This window comes from Cottoperca gobio, chromosome 6, assembly GCF_900634415.1.
Source record: "Cottoperca gobio chromosome 6, fCotGob3.1, whole genome shotgun sequence".
In the NCBI taxonomy this organism is placed as follows: domain Eukaryota; kingdom Metazoa; phylum Chordata; class Actinopteri; order Perciformes; family Bovichtidae; genus Cottoperca; species Cottoperca gobio.
In genome coordinates, this window is record NC_041360.1 from 26,210,943 (window position 1) to 26,230,097 (window position 19,155).

The 19,155-nt window shown below is 40.4% G+C and overlaps 2 protein-coding genes across 2 annotated transcripts in view; both read left to right on the forward strand.

Annotated features, from left to right (window-relative positions):
* The window catches only part of cadps2 (Ca++-dependent secretion activator 2), a 157,919-nt gene extending 150,860 nt beyond the window's left edge, over window positions 1–7,059 (forward strand). The window contains 2 exon segments of the mRNA XM_029433034.1: window positions 3,345–3,449; window positions 4,113–7,059. Of these exon segments, the coding sequence (XP_029288894.1) occupies window positions 3,345–3,449; window positions 4,113–4,283 (276 nt within the window). The 3' untranslated portion in view covers window positions 4,284–7,059.
* Window positions 7,060–11,123: 4,064 nt separating this feature from the next.
* Window positions 11,124–18,218, forward strand: fezf1 (FEZ family zinc finger 1). Its single transcript, XM_029433090.1, has 4 exons — window positions 11,124–12,203; window positions 13,163–13,297; window positions 14,006–14,138; window positions 15,322–18,218. The coding sequence occupies exons 1-4, from the start codon at window positions 11,388–11,390 to the stop codon at window positions 15,555–15,557; spliced, it is 1,320 nt and encodes a 439-aa protein (XP_029288950.1). The 5' UTR covers window positions 11,124–11,387; the 3' UTR covers window positions 15,558–18,218.
* The last annotated feature ends 937 nt before the right edge of the window (window positions 18,219–19,155 follow it).

The following is a 19,155-nucleotide window of genomic DNA, read 5'->3' on the forward strand; positions in this document are numbered from 1 at the left end:
TCTTCGTACTCAATTTCCACGACAGTTAGCGCGGCTCGCGAGGCGATCGTCAAGCAGATGATTAGCCGCTCCGAGGACACTCGCCTCCCAGAGACTAAAATAAATGTTTCATTGAGCGTGTGACGAGAGGGAGGAGGAGGAGGGAGGAGGAGGAGGGGGAGGGGGGGGATGAAGAAGTCATCCCAGGAGCAGCACATATCATCCAGTAATTTCAACACCCTCAAGCATCTGTTAGCGCCAGCTGATTATCGCACGACTCCATTTCCAGCGTAAAAGCATTTAGTGGCGGAGGAGGAGGAGGAGATGATGAGGAGGAGGAGGAGATGATGAGGAGGAGGAGGAGGAGATGAGGAGGAGATGATGAGGAGGAAGAGGAGGAGGAAGAGGAGATGAGGAGAAGGAGGAGATGATGAGGAGGAGGAGGAGGAGGAGATGATGAGGGAGGAGGAGGAGATGAGGAGGAGGAGGAGATGAGGAGGAGGAGGAGGAGGAGAGGAGGAGGAGATGAGGAGGAGGAGGAGGAGGAGATGAGGAGGAGATGATGAGGAGGAAGAGGAGGAGGAAGAGGAGATGAGGAGGAGGAGGAGATGATGAGGAGGAGGAGGAGGAGATGATGATGAGGAGGATGAGGAGATGATGAGGAGGAGGAGATGAGGAGGATGAGAGGGGAGAGGAGATGATGAGGAGGAGATGAGGAGGATGAGAGGAGGAGGAGGAGGAGATGAGGAGATGATGAGGAGGAGGAGGAGGAGGAGGATGATGAGGAGGAGGAGGAGATGAGGAGATGATGAGGAGGAGGAGGAGATGATGAGGAGGAGGAGGAGGAGGAGATGAGGAGGAGGAGGAGATGAGGAGGAGGAGAGGAGGAGGAGATGAGGAGGAGGAGAGGAGATGAGGAGGAGGAGGAGGAGGAGGAGGAGATGAGGAGGAGGAGGAGGAGGAGGAGATGAGGAGGAGGAGGAGGAGATGAGGAGGAGGAGGAGGAGGAGGAGGAGGAGGAGGAGATGAGGAGAGGAGGAGGAGGAGAGAGGAGGAGGAGGAGGAGATGAGGAGGAGGAGGAGGAGGAGGAGGAGATGATGAGGAGGAGGAGGAGGAGGAGGAGGAGGAGATGATGAGGAGGAGGAGATGAGGAAGGAGTTTGAGTTTCCCACAAAGAATACAATAAAATAATGTAATTGGGATCTGCGTCAGAATGTAACGCTGCGTCCTGAGCCCACGCCACAGCCTTCCACTAATTGGTTCAGTATGAAATCATTAATTAAAAGAAGACGAGTATAATCGCTCACTTCATCACGTGTCACATCATGTGTCCACAGAAATAAAAGATGTTTAAAGTTTAGGTGGAGCTCAATTCTAAGCTGTCTCCACTTCATCAACGCAGAGACGAGAAGGCGGTCCAGCTGCTGCAGATGTTGCTAGCTAGCGTTAGCTGTCGGAGGCAGAACAATGCAAACTGCACGATGTGCGGAATGAGAGCGCAGCGTCAGCGTGTCGTATCTCTCAGCAAACATTCTGTGGTTATTCTTTCTCCGCAGAAGATAAACCTGTGATTAAACCAGAATCCTCATTTGAAAGTCAACATACATGCTCTTGCGTTTAGTTGACACAATGAAAAGCAGCTTCGTGACTTTGATATAATTAAGGATCCAGTGTGAAGGAGGTCAGAGGTCGCGCCCACAATAGATGGAATCAAATGTTTGCGTGACCCCCGAATGATCACACGCGTGTTTTGGCTTTTGTCAAGTGCCATGAAATAACCTTTGGACATTTCTTCTCTGTAAATTGGAAGGTAATTACAGTTCTTGTCGGTGTGAAATTAAGTCTGCCGGCGGCTCTTGAAGCAGATCTGAATATTACAGGTCATTACTGTGTCACAGCAATTTCCCTGAGCATTCTTGTTTGGTTGCGGAAGGTGTGAAGGAAGAGAGTTTAATGGAAATTACAAAAAGGAACCTCATTTTATTTTATTTGACGTCATTGACGGTCAAAGCGGAGCCGTGAACTCTTCCCTTGACACGAGGCATTCAGGAGTTTTGCACTAAATTGGTACCTTTTTAAATAAATAAATGTTTCACCCTCTTTGAGTTTTGACGCCGCGCGTCCTTTGACCTCGTGTTGTAGTGTCGACGGCATGACTGAAGCGAGGAGTTTCTACAGCCGCCTGCGAACGCAGATCTTCTGAAGCCACTGCACCCGAATGACAACCATAAGCCGTCCTTGTTCAGAGAGAAGACATTAACATAATGTTGTTGTGCTGTATGTTCTTTTTAAGGATATTTCCGCCTGTGAAAAGAAAAAGAACGCTGAAGGAGTATAAAGATGCTCCTCAGGGTGTTTTCTGACTTCAGAGACAGCTTGAGGATGCTTTCAGGAGGATGAATGAAGCTGGTTTCTGTGAAGAACGTGCTCTGTTGGTCCGAGGTCGCATCCTTCATACTACGAAATGTGTTAGACGGAGCTTTTACACGTATGACGGATTCAGAAGGTCGAGTTCTATCACTTGTAATCTCCACTTTAAAGGGTGTTGGTAACAAGGTTTTGGCTCATTGTGAAACTCAAACATATAATTAACAATTATTTGTGTTCTTTGGTAACTCCGTGATGAAACCAGAGCCGGAGTGTGTTCGGCTGCAGTTCCTCTGAGTGTATTGAAGTGAATAGGAAAAACAACAACTTATTTCTACAAATACAAAGTCAAAAGGGTTTTTGTGTTCGAGTCTCAGTAGATCGTTCACTTCTCCCACAACGTGAGAAGGGTTTCACCTTTATGGAGCCTTTCCGCCTAAATTGTTTATTACAACTTGTGTTTTGTTGTCGTAGCTTCGGTCATTTGTTCTGTCGTTTACGATTCTACGCGCCAACAGCTGAGATCTGGGAACACAGTGACGTCCCTTAACATTTAAACCATGACCGCAGTTTATCCTTATTACCTAAACATTTAGACGTCAAACACAGGCCTTTCACGAAAACCGCTTTTGTTGGACGATATAATTTCCCAGAAATAATTGCGATAAACAATATTTCTGTAATTGTAAGAGCATTTTATGCCACTGGTGTAATGATAATATTCAAAGAGCAAGAATATCCAGACAGGAATATCCAATAAATATTAGATTATCCTAAATAAATATAACTTGATATCAGTTCCATATATCGTATGATAAGTTGATAGCGTAAAAATGATTGAGGTCAGTTCCATATATCGTACGATAAATAAATTTCCATTTATCGTACAAAGGGTGGATCATGTAATAATCTTGACCTTGTCAAACTGAAAGTGTTTACCTGAAATCTCGGTGATAATCCGTGATTGACCACAACTATGCGTTTTTGTTTGTTACAGCAATGGTACACCGGCTCCACGAAGGCGGTGTGTGTTTGGCTGACGGACAGACTGGACCTTCAGCTCCACATGTACCAGCTGAAAACACTCATCAAGATCGTGAAGGTACGAAAATATACAAGAGCAGAATTTCTGTCAAAAACAAAAGATTTTAGTGTTGAAATGCACATTTCCAAAAAAGGACTGTTTGTTCCCTCAGCGCTGACGGGTTACTTTTACCCAACAGTCATTCAAAGTCTCCTTTTCTTTACCGTGAACAGAGAGGCAGTGAATGAGCCTCAGACTGGCTAAACTGAATTTTATAGAAACATCTCAGGTTGTATCTTATTCATGTAAAAACAGTCAGAACTGACATTGACGGAGAAGAAGAAAAGAAATAAGGACAAATCAAACCAGAAGTGTCCTTGAACGCAGCAGCAGCAGCGGTGTGAAGAGGCGGCGAGTAACGAAAGAGAAAACTGCTCAACTGTGCTGCTCGCTGCTTTTGTCTTTTCATAGTTCGCTAATGTACAGAGACATGCGAGTTTAACTTGAAAGCAAGGAGACAAGGAATTATAATGGCTTCTGACTGAAGGTAAAAAACCCTTTAGACGCCTCAGTCTGCCGTCTCGGTCCGACACATAAAAGACTCGGTTTGTCCTTGAGCTTCAATCTTCCCGCTTTTGTCCTTCCAAACAGCAAATGGCAGCTCACTGCATTCCTAAGATGCTCTCTGTTTTCCCCTCCCTTCTCCTTTTTACCTCATCTCCACCCCTCCCACTTCAACAGAAGACCTACCGTGACTTCAGGCTGCAGGGCGTCCTCGACGTCACGCTGAACAACAAGAGCTACGAGACCATCTACAACCGGCTGACGGTGGAGGAAGCCACGGCGGCCGTCAAGTCGGGCGACGCCCTTCAGGGCATCAGCATGAGAGACAGCGACGAGGAGGACGACTGAACACACACCACACCTTCACACTACTTGATTATCATCCTCTCACAGATCAGGACCTTCCATCACAGTGTGAGCTATGTTGTAGATGAAAGAGTTGCACATGTGCAGTAGAGGTAACGTCATCGTGACTGAAGGTCCTGACGCTCAGGTAGTGAAACCCCCTCCTCCCTTTTCCCCCAACCTGTCACTCATTGCCCTGACACTGCTGTACACACGTGAGAATGTACGACAAACAGGAAGTCAAGGTGAGGCGTGGCATCTGCTGGACACTCGTCCTCCCTCTCACCTGCAGGACAGGAAGCCCCGCCCTCCTCCACGCGCAGCCATACTCTGATTGATGTCATTTTTGTGCAGCGATCGCCGTCGGCGCAGCTACTTCCTGTTTTGTTTTCATCCACGGTGGTAGCTTATTGTTCAACGAGGCGCCGGCAGCTCTGAGCGACCTCCGCGCCTCGTATTTCGTTTTAACCGACAGCAAAAATCAACTAAAGAGATTCTTTGTTATTTGACAGAAGCTTGGAAGTGTAAGGTTCTTTCTGTCCACGGTCGCATCTTTATACTATTATGGTTTTATTTCTTTCAGATGACCAACCTATTTGGTTAAATGTGATCCACCATCACTGTATCCACCAGTGAAACAACAGCATAAAACCACCGACACGTTCTCCAACATTAACCGAGTCGCTTTAATCTGACCTTCAGCTTCGAGGTGGACCGTCAGAAAACGGGCGTATGGGTCGTTTTAAAGTCGATGTTTTGTTGGAGTGATGATTTAGCGACACTTTGAGCCGGACCAGATGTTTGTGCTCGAGGAAAGTCTATGTTCTCACTTTATATGACGTCTATAATGCATTATACACATACTTGTGATGCGTTATAATCTGTTTATAGCGCTGTATAATTATAAGCATTCATTTTAGTATCTCAGCAAGGATTATAATATAATATAATTCTGTAGTTGTAATGCATTATGACTTGTTATGATGCATTATAATCACTGTTGTAAAGATAATTATTTATAAGTAACTAAGAGCTCATTGGGTGCTTTAAGATATAATCCATCAGGAGCAGCTGATAAGTGACTTTAAGTTGCTTTTGTTTGCTTTAAGTGAAGAAAACATCTAAATGTCAGAAATGATGGAACTTGAGTCATCATATAAAGTGTTATGACTGTTGTTATAAAGCATTATGAATAATTATAATAATTAATATATATATATATATAATAATTATGAATATCTATGATTAAACAATGAGAATGATGATAACACATTATGAGTATGTTCATAATGCTCATTGTGTTCTGCTGATCAGTTTAATATTTCTTGTGTTGGTGGAGTGATGAAGGTGGTGGTGGAGGAAGATCCGGGTGTCTGCAGGAGTTATCCTCTGGGGATCATGGATGTTATAATGCGCAGGTTGGACGGTCCAACTGCCCGACCGACACCGCCATCGTTTGGCACCATAGTTAGCCAGCACTTACATTTATAGTCCACAAATCTGCGGCACACAGTTTACGTCCAATGCCAAAGTTTCTGTGCTTCGTGTCGGATATGTAGCGAGGAAGAACGTGAAGTCTGGGAGGCGACTCGTGTAGCAGGTGCAGCTATTCGCTTTCATCACGATCTTTCCCTGAACTGTTTAGTTAGGCAAACCTTAAAGGATCATTATGGTTGTATTACAGCTTGGCTCTTCATATTTCTATCCCTAATATGTAGATTGTACTCACATGTGAGATGTTTAACAAGAAGTCGAACAGGACGTTAAACCAGAAGTTTACCCACATCATCTTCATCATCTTATCATCGGATCATCTTAGTGATAATACCTCATTGTAAACGGCGAACCTGAAGCAGGAAATGTGTTTGTGAACCATGATGCATGTTTACAATGAACAATAAGTTGATGGTCAACGCATGTTGTAATAAACTGGTGAATAATTCAGACACACTTTACAGATGATCTTTCAACATTAGCCTTCAATGCTCACAGAATCATCCATAAAGCTTTAATCTGATCTTTCAGAACAGAAAGTACTAATAGCTTAATGTTGGACGTTCAGAGTCTCTGCAGAAGAACTCTTACAAGTCCTCGTGAGACGTCGCTGCACGTGGAGCAGCTTCTGTGAAACAGGAAACGGGAAACAGGAAACAAAGGTGTGAAAGTCTCAGATTGGGGGGATGGTTGTCCAGAATCCCGACTTCATGTGGATGTAGCTGCTGTTCTCTGTTCACTGTGATGTTTACTGTTGTGGAGAATAATGTTGATCTGTAGAGTGATACGGTCGTACTGCCTGATGTGCATCATGTCCAACATCGATCAAAGTCTCGTGCCAACGAACTGGAAAAGTCTTTTTTTAACGGGGACATTTTAGGAGAATCTGTTTTTAATGTTGATTGATGTGTTAAACCCGAGCAGCTGTGAGCCTCATGTCGCTGCTGTTCACACAGTCACTGCCGTCCGTCTGCGTGTCGTCGGCCTCCGACTGCAACAAGCTGTCGATCACCTGCCGTCACCTGTCCGATCACCTGCCGGTCACCTGCCGGTCACCTGCCGGTCACCTGTCGGTCACCTGCCGGTCACCTGCCGTCACCTGTCGGTCACCTGTCGGTCACCTGCCGGTCACCTGCTGATCACCTGCCGGTCACCTGCCGGTCCAGTCAGTGCACTTCAGAAGGACAACAAATCTATGAGAAGAAGTATATTTATATTGTCTTATTGTGCACCTGTTTTGTTCAGGTGTCTTATGTAAGTGTCTATTAAAAGTGTTTTTAACACCTGTGTTTTCACCTTGTGGGTTTTTATCATTTCCGCCCAGGAGGTCATGTTTCCAACTACTGCCACGAATATCAATATCAAACATTGTTGTGGTTGTATTGTTGAGTCCACAACAAACTTCAATCTGCTGTAAAGAAAATGTGCATCTTTAAACTACTCTATCTGGCCAAATGTATGAGGACACCCCTGTCTTCAACAAATGGTGTTCCCAGTTTGGTGAGGAAGAACTTGACTGTCCTCAACCACATCCAATAATAATACTATAAAATATAATATCTCCATGTGAGGGGGGGCACAAACATGTGGTGCGAAAAAAGAATTAAAAGAGGGTTGATGATTTAAATAAGGGCTCCAGAGATCCTGCAGACAGAGAAAAGGGAAATACAGTTCGTAAGAAATCTGCAGATGTGTTAATAAAACCACATAATAATCACATTTATGTAACTCGATAACTCGATTATTAGTCTTTCAACACGATCATCATTTTTATCGTTTGTCATTTTTAATGCAGAAAATGCAGTTTTCAGCCTCTGAAATGGAGATTTTCTGCTTATTTAAATGTTTTTATATCGTATTAAAAATGAATATCTTTGTGTTTTGGACCAAACAAGACACTGACGGTCATGTAACAGACACAACGATTCATCAATAATTAAAATAAAGCTCAGTTGCAGCTGTTCAGAGTGAACCCAACATCGGGTTTAAAATCACAACACTCAGGGTTTGACTTTGTCGTTCGTTGTTTTCATCCTGTCGAGTTCTTCTTCTCTGTCCCACCTTAGTGTTGGAGGTGTGAGGAGGTTTGTTAAAGGGTTTCTGGTCCTTTTGAAACCGTCTGTAACTGTCTGCTGGCTGCTGTCCATCAGCTGCACTTTCTTTTCTCTCCTCATTAAAATGAGCATCAAACCTTTTTCCTGCTGCTGCAGCCTGACAAGACCAAGGACGCATTATTATTATTATTATTATTATTATTATTATTATTATTATTATTATATAATATTATATATATATATATATATATGTATATTATATATATATATTATATATATATATATATGTATATGTATATTATATATATATATATATATATATATATATATTATATATATATATATATATTATATATATATATATAGTATTATATATATATAATACTATATATATATAATATATTATTATTATTATATATTATATAATATATAATAATAATAATAATAATAATAATAATAATAATAATAATAATAATAGAAATAGAAAGGCCATGAAACGTAATCTGACTTCCAGCTAAATGAATTGAATATAAAATTAAAATCTAATCAGCGTCAGATTTCCTCCGGGTTTTCTTGATATTACAAACATTTAGTTGATTATTAAAATATAAAACTGAATCATTTCCTCTCAGGTTTCTGTGAGATTTCGTTTCTTTTGAATAAAACAAAACGCACGTGGACGGTTTTAAGCTCATTAATATATAAAGTAATAGAAGGTTTTAATCAAACTGGTTCAGCCTGTAGACAAAAGACAATAATATTTATTATTATTATATTTAGAATATGTATTTACGGGCTGTAACTTGCTTCTTAATTAAACTGCTCATCACATAAATGACATTTACTCAACGTGTCCTGCTTTTACCTGATTGGTCGCATCAGTCCCAACGTGTCCTCTCATTATAAGTTTATATTCACACTTCGTGGTTAAACGCGTTGTGTTAGTTAGTTTGTGCAATAACAAGAATATAATCATAATTATTATTACTATTAGTTCCCCTTCAGTCGTTTGTTAAGAGCTTTTAAACGCTATAGTTCAGGCGTCTTTGAGCTTCCACAAAAGCGCTATATAAATCAAATGTATTATTATTATTATTATTATTATTATTATTATTATTATTATTATTATTATTATTATAGTTGTCAGGACATTTCTAAGTTCTTAATAATGTTAAATATTTGTCAATAATTCTTTAATATTTTATATTATTAGAGCTGTGTCATCCATTACTCCACTTATGGAGTTAACAAATACATTAATAAACATTAATATTTGCTTACATTATAGTTAGTTATGAACCTTTTATTCAGTAAATAATACATCATACATTAATATTATTATTGTTATAAAACAAGGTGCAAATAAAATACTGCAAGACCGTGTGTGTGTGCGTGCGTGCGTGCGTGTGTGTGTGTGTGTGTGTGTGTGTGTGTGTGTGTGTGTGTGTGTGTGTGTGTCGGGGCAGCGCTCTACAGTAATAATAATGACATAATCATGATTTTAGTAAAAGTGATCTATTGAAAGCTTCTGACTCTCGGTGACCTCTGACCCCTGACCCCTGGATCTCAGAACAAAGTCACGTCATTAAAATCTCACAATCTTTAATTAAATCAACGAAAACGACATTTTTATGAATTAAATCTTTGTATTATAAACTGGGATGTTTTCAGTTTGATCCTTTATATTATATATATATACTATATATCTCTCTCTCTATATATATATATATATATATATATAGAGATATATATATACTATATATATCTATATCTATATCTATATCTATATATATATATATATATATAGATATATATACTATATCTCTCTCTCTCTATATATATATATATATATATATATATATATATATATATATAGAGATATATATATACTATATATATCTATATCTATATCTATATATATATATATATATATATATAGAGATATATATATACTATATAGAGAGAGAGAGAGAGAGAGAGAGAGAGAGAGAGAGAGAGAGAGAGAGAGAGAGAGAGAGAGAGAGAGAGAGAGAGGCCCTGCGGATTAAAAAACTCAATCCCGGTTTTTGTTCATCAAATCTTTATTAGATTTTTTAAAGCTTTTATAAGTTTTAATTATTCAGGATGTGAATGTTCAGATTATCGTTTTTGGATAAAAACCTTCCGGCTTTCTTGGCCTTCATTCCCAGAGCCTTTTATTTAAAGAGTCGCTTCAGTCCGTTTCATAATAACAATAATAATAATAACAATAATAATAATAACAATAATAATAATAATAACAATAATAATAATAACAATAATACTAATAATAACAATAATAATAATAATAATAATAATAATCATCTGTATTTGTCATATTAGAAATAAAATAAAAAAGCGCTTCCTGAGGGAAAAAAATAATTATAAATAGAAAATGTAACACACTAATACAAATATATATTTAAAACATCTTCAGTTAATTAATATTTAATGTATTCTCTGTATGTTGTGTGTGTATCCTGTGGTCTTCAGGCCTCAGCGGACACTTTTATCAAACCCTTGAAGCCTCATTGAGCATCAAACCTCACCCGGTGCTCCACCCTGAGGTATTGTTGTCGGTCTGTACACACCTTCAGTCTCACACATTCATCCTGTGGAATTTGCGTTTCTTCCCGCTGAGTGTTTCACGGTCTGCTCTCTGTGCGTAAAAGAGCCGTTTTCATCCAACAAAAAAGAAAAAGACAAGACGTGATGAGAGGAGAGGGTTGTTCTTATATTATTTCTCATGTGACTTCTTTAGTATTTATCTGTCAGAGTCTACAGAAGAGTCTTTTCAGTCGTGGGTGGGTTTTTGCATCTAAAGATCTGGTGCGTAAAAATAAAAGAGAAACAAAAATAAAAAGCGCTCGAGTCAAAGTTTATGATTCAAAGACCCAAATCCCACCCAGGCTGAGATCGATGTCCTGAAATCCATTTCCTGTTTAACATCTCGATCCGTGTTCTGTCTCAAGTTGAGCCACATGACAGCTCTGTGTCTTCTCTGAGCCGTGCGTGAAAGGGCTGGGTTTCAGGAGCCAAAGATGAGTCCAAATCTGATCTAAAGCTCTGACAGCTCATGACCCCCGCGGCCGCTGCGCGTCTGGCGTATTGCGATTCAAGGAAGAGAGAAAAAACAAATGATGTCACGCGAAGCCACAAGGGGACCTGGGATTTACCAAATACCTTCCAGTTGAGAAGGAGTCCTGCCAAGTAAGGGACAACCTCCTCCTCTCCTCCTCCTCTTCCAGCGGTGACAAGTGCAGAGAATTGACGGAGGAGTATTGAGCAAATTATCTACTTTTCCTTCTCCTTCCTGGACAGTTAACGATCGGCGAGGTCTCGGCTCTCCGCACGCTGCTATCGAGCGAGCCACGGCCGCCCTGTCGTCAATAAGGACGGAGAGGGACTGGGCCGGTGATTTGGAGGGGGGGTTCCCCGGCAGATGATGCCCTTTCCTGCGGGCCGGTGAGGAGCAGCACCGACCCCCGGCTTCCCTCCAGCAGCTTGTTGTTGTTGTCGCGGCGCGGTTGATGCGGAGGTGATGGACGGTCCTCTCCGCCGCCCAGCGGGGATCCTCGGCTCCCCCCCGGCTTCTGGGAGCCAGCCCGCGGGCTCCGACATGCTCATCTCCGGCGGCGGCAGCAAGCCTCTCGCTTTTTCCATCGACCGGATTATGGCCAGGACGCCCGAGCCCAAGTCGATACCGTTGCCCAGCTGGTTCCAGTCCGCTCCCGTGGGGAAACCCGACGTCTGCCCGTCCTCGCTGCATTGCATGATTCCACTGGTGCCGCTCGGGTACGAGCCGGGCCACCGGCTCAGCATCACCGGGCTGGATCCGGGACACTTCGACGCGTCTTCTCTCGCCGCTCCGGCTGACTTTTTGGGCTTTGGGTTGAACTATAAGAACCACCAAGAGGACTCCGCTGTGAGCCAAAGCGCCGGCCAGTACAAACTCTTCAGACCCCGGGTGGTGAACCAGTCCTCCTTCCCCGCCATGGGCACCGTGTGCTACCTGAACTGCAGCGGGGACAGCGGCGCGTGTGCCCCGCCGGCCGGCCTGGTCAACCTGCACCCGATGGCCTCGTACCTGCTCACAGCCCGGCACAAAGCCTTCATGGCGGAGAAAAGCAAGTCGGGCCAGCAGCAGGCCGGGGAGCGGTACCCGGTGTCCGGCGTCCAGGCCTTCAAGGAGCTGTCTCAGAGCCAGATCCAGCACTACATGAAGGAGCGGGACCAGATCCTCACAGATAAAATCTTCAAGGGCTCTGCGGCGGCGGCGGCGGCGGCAGCAGCCCGACTCAGCGGCTCCTGTCCCGGCAGCAAGCCCAAAGTGTTCACCTGCGAGGTCTGCGGCAAGGTGAGTCCTGCACGGGACATTTACTTTATTTACCAGGAAACTAAAACAAATTACAGAAAAACCTGCAGGGTCCTTCATTTATTAAATACATAGGGAGTTTCATTTCTGATTTCAAAATATATTCTCTGTCTTTTTTTCCTGAATGGATTTAAAAATCCCAGATTGGACCTAAAATCGGATTTATACAAAGTGTTTTAGGGGACACTATTTCCAACAGTCGTCCTGATGCGAATCTACGATTACAAACACACTGACTAAATATAGAAACATTAGATTCATTTGGACTTTTTTTCAGGATCAATTGAAATAGTTTTGTGGCCGCTTCTCAGGATAAATCTGTGGTTTTTCAAAATAAGATGTTTTTGATTAAATGAGAATATGTCCGACACTTCTAACATATCTTTCTGAACTTCTTAGTAAAAACATCAAACACAGCCACCAAATTAAATATCTTGTTTCTCTATTAAATGTATTTATGTTGGATATTATTCAGCATGTTAGCTTTATTTTCTGTTATTATTGCGTTATAAACGACGCATTGCATTTATTCAAAGTCATTAAATGACACCTTGTAATTAGACTCAATCTGATAATTAAATATTATTATTTCTTCGGCTTTCATGGAAAGGATCTCGAGCCATTAAATAAACTCTTACACTAGGACATGATGGGGTTGAGACTAGAAATCTATGCATTGTTCCAAAACAAACTATTATTTTCGAGAGGCTGAAATTAGTCAAGATATATTTTCTTTAAGGTAAATATTAAATAAATAATCAGAATGTTATTTTAAGGGAAATATTAAATAAATAATCAGAATGTTATTTTAAGGTAAATATTAAATAAATAATCAGAATGTTATTTTAAGGGAAATATTATTGGTGTACGGAGACATTTTATTTGAATGTTTTATTCTTTTCTTTTCTTTACATTATTATATTTTCACATTTCTCTTCCAGGTGTTTAACGCACACTACAACCTGACCCGCCACATGCCCGTGCACACCGGCGCGCGGCCGTTTGTGTGTAAAGTTTGCGGGAAAGGATTCCGACAGGCGAGCACGCTCTGCAGACACAAAATCATCCACACTCAGGTAGGACCGACAGACAACACATGTATTAATAAACTAATAAACCCACTTATATAATTATAATATAATTATAGTATAAAGATTAATACACTTTGTATTGTGTCCCTATTCACCAGGTCATGTCATAGTTAGAGCACGAGCAGGAAGTCATAATGGCACGTGTTTTATTTATTTCTCTTTTTGAGATTTATTGATAAAGCTTAGGTTACAAAATATAATATTAATGATAACATATAGGCTCATCATCAAGGCTTCAGAACACATTCATCATTTAATATCCCTTATTAAAATATGTCAATTAAAAGGTGATAGCACTTTATTATATTGTAGTGGGCGAGACTTTGTGAGGTATTTATATACATTATATAAAGATGAAAAACTCTGTAATTAATGTGTTTTTTATTTATTTATTGTGTAAAACTTTAATAAAACCATGCTTTGATCTTCTGACGGTGGTGATCATTAAAGTCAAACTGACATTGTAAATAGTATAAATGATAACGCGCGTGAGCCTCGCGCCTCAGTGTTGTGTTTGAGCTCCTCCTGGTGTCACTGTGACACTCCATGCACCTGTCATTCCAACACACCTGTACTAACAAGGTGACCGTCTGCTGCTGCTTCACTGCACACGTGCTGAAACATCTCCAACAATATTTACATCATGTGTCATTTTACATCGTCGTAACATTTATTTTGATTTGATTTTTCCAGGAAAAACCGCACAAGTGTAACCAGTGCGGGAAAGCTTTCAACCGCAGCTCCACGCTCAACACGCACACGCGCATCCACGCGGGATACAAACCGTTCGTGTGCGAGTTCTGCGGGAAAGGATTTCATCAGAAAGGTGAGAAAATTAATTTAAAAAGAATTTGGTAAAAGAGACCGCGAGCTCAAGAAATAATTAAATAATAATTCACACTTTCTAGTGGATTCACAATACACACAATACATACCATAATACACACAATACATACCATAATACACACAATACATACCATAAAACACACAATACATAGCATAATACACACAATACATACCATAATACACACAATACATACCATAATACACACAATACATACCATAAAACACACAATACATACCATAATACACACAATACATACCATAATACACACAATACATACCATAATACACACAATACATACCATAAAACACACAATACATACATACCATAATACACACAATACATACCATAATACACACAATACATACCATAATACACACAGAAGCGGTTAAAAAGTGCACAAAGTACATACAATCCAAACAAACGTAATACTGCAGTGTACAAATACTGTGTTATGTATATATATATATATTGTATTAATTATATAAATCTGCAAAGTGACAATAAACTAAATAAATGTAGTAACGACAAATCATTTTCCTCAAGTCTGATTTAATATAAAACTTAATATTAATATATTTATATAATTAGTCCCTTAAATTACCGAATTAATCTCCATTATTCACTAAATTATGAAAAATAAAATAAAACTAATATTCTATTTATAAAATCTAGAAAATAACACTTAATCTAATCATTTTAGGATCACATATAAATTACATTTTCTATGTAAATGTTTTATTAATGCTCTTAAAATCACAATAATGACTTAATGACACTGAAGTACAATTTCAGATATTTTTACTTTCGGGTTTTATTTTCATGTTACTTTCTATTAATATATATAATATAATATATATAATAATATATATTAATATTGTGCTTTTTACTACATTTATGTGACGACTTAGTTACAGATGAAGATTTAAAAAGCTATAATGAGTAAATAAAACACTACAGCCATGCATCTTACTGCATCAACCGTAATAATCTAATATTTGAATATGTGATGAGTCAACTAAAGAGTCCAGAGTGACTACTTTTACTTTCATACTTAAAGTACATTTTCTTGATTATACTTTGACTGCATCAGGATTTTGAATGCAGGACTTTGACTTTAGTAAAACATGTTAAAACTGGTCTGACTTCCTGTTCTGTGTCTCAGGAAACTACAAGAACCACAAGCTGACCCACAGCGGGGAGAAGCAGTTCAAGTGTTCGATCTGCAACAAGGCGTTCCACCAGGTGTACAACCTCACCTTCCACATGCACACGCACAACGACAAGAAGCCCTTCACCTGCCCCACCTGCGGAAAGGGCTTCTGCAGGAACTTTGACCTGAAGAAGCACATCAGGAAGCTGCACGACATGGCCGGCACGCAGTCTTCCCCGCAGGCCTGAGAGCCGCTCAGCTCGGACCTGAACAATGACTCTGTGCCCTTCATCTGGCCGACGCACCGAGAACACGTCAGGCCTGAGACTGTACGTCCCACATGCACACATGTTGGTGTTAGAGAGAAGATTCTGTGTCCTCCAATCAGCGAGCTTTGTTCCCTGAATCAGTGGTTTGGATCCTCCAATGACTGAATGTGTTTCTTTTACTTGATAACTGGTGACAGACTCCTGCTCTCAGATGTCTTCATCACTTCTCTCTCGTGCAGCCGTGACATTATCCAAAACCTTGAGGCTGATTCTGATTATTTGTTTGAACAAAAACTCCTTTTTGACTCTTGAGGCCAAAATCAAAGCTGCAGTGCTGAGATATGTTGACTTCCAGTCCTTAGTATGTGGAACAGGGGGTCCTACATTTCCCATAATGCAACTGCACTGTGTGTTTTGATTTTAGACCCTCCCTGCCTGTCCTTCAAACTATTTCTTTCAGACGACTCCTCACCAAACTGGTTTTCATGTGTACAATGAGTGAAGTAAAACAATTTGACCCGCGGCGGGGTTTTGTTTGACGGACACGGGGCGGTCCCTTCTGAAATGGATAATGACCCCCATGCAGTGTGAGACTTTGGACTATCCCAGTTGACGATCGTGATAGAAGAAACATTCGGTCTCTGATCCAATACGAGCGGAGACATCCTCAGTATCCAGCAGTGTTGTGTCACACTACGGTGATCCCTGTTTGAGGTCAGTTAAAGGTGCAATGAGTAGGACTTCCAGCAGTGTGTGTGATGGTGTGTGTCTGCAGATGCTCTGCCTGGATCTTCCTACTTTTCTGTGTTCGGGACGTTCGTGGACGTCAACCTCTATAAATAGTGACCAGGTGCCGGATGGTGAGCGAGCATCCAACAGGAAGCTGCGAGAAGCCAAAGACGAAGCTCGTTCCAAAACAAGAGTGAATATTGTGGTTGGCTTTCCACGGCGGCCCTCGTTGAGCCGGGGGGAGGAACATGTTGTGCTGACCTACTCATTGTGCCTTTAAGATCAAGTATTTCTGATGAGATGGTGAATAATCCACAAAATATGTCATTTTTTAAAATATAAATTCCCTCGAATAACAAACATGTCCCTTTGTGTAAATGTCCCGTAAATGTGACCCAGAAGAAACACTCGACTCCTCCAGTCTCCTCTCAGGCCTTTTGACCCCAAACTTGACCCCTTCCTCTTGAACCAGACCCTGCAAAAGCCATCAGGACACTCCCTGACCCCTCCCGCCCGCAGTGGCCCCCTCAGACCCGATATGACGTGACCCCTGACCTCTCTGGCCCTTAACCCCGGCCTGGAAACTAGTCCAAGCCTCCCGCCTGGCCGCCAAGCGTCTGACTCTCAGCTGGGACTGACACGCTGAACTCTCCTCTGGTGGCTATGATTATTATGTCATTAGAAGTCAGTGATTACTAGTTTTATTATCTTTGAGTTGCATCTCAGGATGTGAGATTGATGAACTCTGACACCAGAGATGTGGCCGAGGTGAAACAGGATTTATAACAATATTTCAAAACAAAAGTCTTTACAACAAATGTTCTTTATTTTGTTTTTGTCAACAAATCCCATAAAAAGACAAAACCAAGTTATTTATCCTGCTAACAAGTATTGTGTGTTCATCAAACGCTGAAACATCTTCTTCCTCCAGAAAACTATGAAGTGAATGAGCTTCACCGACATGCTCCTTCTGAACACACACCGTCCTTTAGTCTCCATCTCACACACACCGTGCTGCTGCACCACACACTCACAAGAGCGCCGAATGTGGATTCATCCGCCGCTGAAAATAGTCCCCGACAAAAGCGCTCGCTCCTCCTGTGTGTGTGAGACAAAGTGAAGCGATCAGCTGTTTTGGGAAACTACTGACGAGATTAAAGAAGGCAGGAAGTATTGAGAGACACATTGTTGGTTTCATTTTCATGGGATTTGTTGACAAAAAATACAAATAGACATGTTTATTCACAGTATTCATGATCGCAAAGTGTTTGCTCCTCAGAGCTTCAATGAATCCTCTGTTCATTCTTAATGAGAACAGTCGTTCTCATCTGTATCTCACAGTTTATCAGTAAATGCAGTGACTGCTCCATGCTGGGGGCTGATGTCCTAACACTGGAGCAACAGTGAAGGTTGTGACTCCTTTATACAACCTTTATCATTTAGTTTTGCACTTTTGTTCATCATTTCCATCCGTGATAACACCTGAGATGTGGGAACACAGAGACATCACCAGCATTTCAACTAAAACAAATAAATAATTGAATTATTCCATCAAGAAAGACTCTGCAATGATTTTCAGAGACAAATCAAAGCACACACTGTTGATTGGATGATTGATTACACCTCCATATTTCAGATTCTTCTCCACTCAAACTCTACTAATAACGAATCACAGATTTAATTATGCTACTTTTACATCCGCTCAGATCTGATTTGAGATGTGATGCTTCTGTATGTGCTGTAGTTGTGTGCACACAGCTCACCTGTGCAATGATGGATATTACCGACATTTCAGGTGCAAAACAAAGTGTTTCCTCTTGTTAATGACGTCAAATGTTATTATTATTAGAAATGATGGTCAAAACTATCCTGTAAGCCAAGCTGTAATAAGACAGAACTATCCTTTGACATGTGGTACTATATATATATATATATATATATATATATATATATATATATATATATATATATATATATATATTTATATAAATATTTATATATATATATATATTTATATATATATATATATATATATATATATATATATATATATATATATATATTATATATATATATATATATATATATATATATATATATATATATATGAGCTTAACTCCAACACTGTTGATGTGAACTCAACAAAAACAAACGACATATGTACCGCAGTGCACTCGCAGCTTCACCTCCACGTCTCTGGTCCAGACTGACGGAGGAGGACGAGCCGAGGCGTTCCCCTCCGTCAGTCAGTCCGTTGTTACTTCTGATTTCAATCTCAGGATTATTGTAAAAAGTGTTTTATGATATTTATTTTAAATTGTACTACTGTTTTAAAAAGGTTTCATGTCACGGTGAAGGTTTGTTTTATTTCCCGGGCCTCCTGCTGCAGATGCTTAACAAGGAAACAAATAATAAATAAAATCAACTGTGTGTGATCACATCTTGAAAAGGTTCTGCATATTAACCAAACAAAAGTACAAATATAAAAGAAAAGGATTCATACAATGGGGTCTGCATTTTATATAAAATAACTAATTAAGCTGTTGAGTAGCACAGTACAGTAACAGTACTTTTAGAAGTTATATTTAATAAAAACAGACATTTTAATGACTTGTTATACTACTGGGTAGCTTAATCCTTAATAATATAGCCTGTCATATTTATTAGTTGATTTATATTTTGTATTATTAAACGAAGTCACTTATGTTGTCAAATAAATGTAGTGGAGCAGAAGTGTAAAGTAGCATTAAATGTAAATAAATGTAAAGTATCTCAACTTCTCACTCACAGCAGAGTAAATGTGCTGCCAGAGAAGCTTCCTTGTGATTGGCTGAGCAGGAGGCCGCTC

Bases quoted from the DNA above. Each gene is read 5' to 3' on its own strand.
- fezf1 (XM_029433090.1), top strand. From the start codon at position 11,388: ATGGACGGTCCTCTCCGCCGCCCAGCGGGGATCCTCGGCTCCCCCCCG. The intron at 12,204-13,162 runs GTGAGTCCTGCA...TTTCTCTTCCAG, and splicing joins CCTGCGAGGTCTGCGGCAAG to GTGTTTAACGCACACTACAA. The intron at 13,298-14,005 runs GTAGGACCGACA...TGATTTTTCCAG, and splicing joins ACAAAATCATCCACACTCAG to GAAAAACCGCACAAGTGTAA.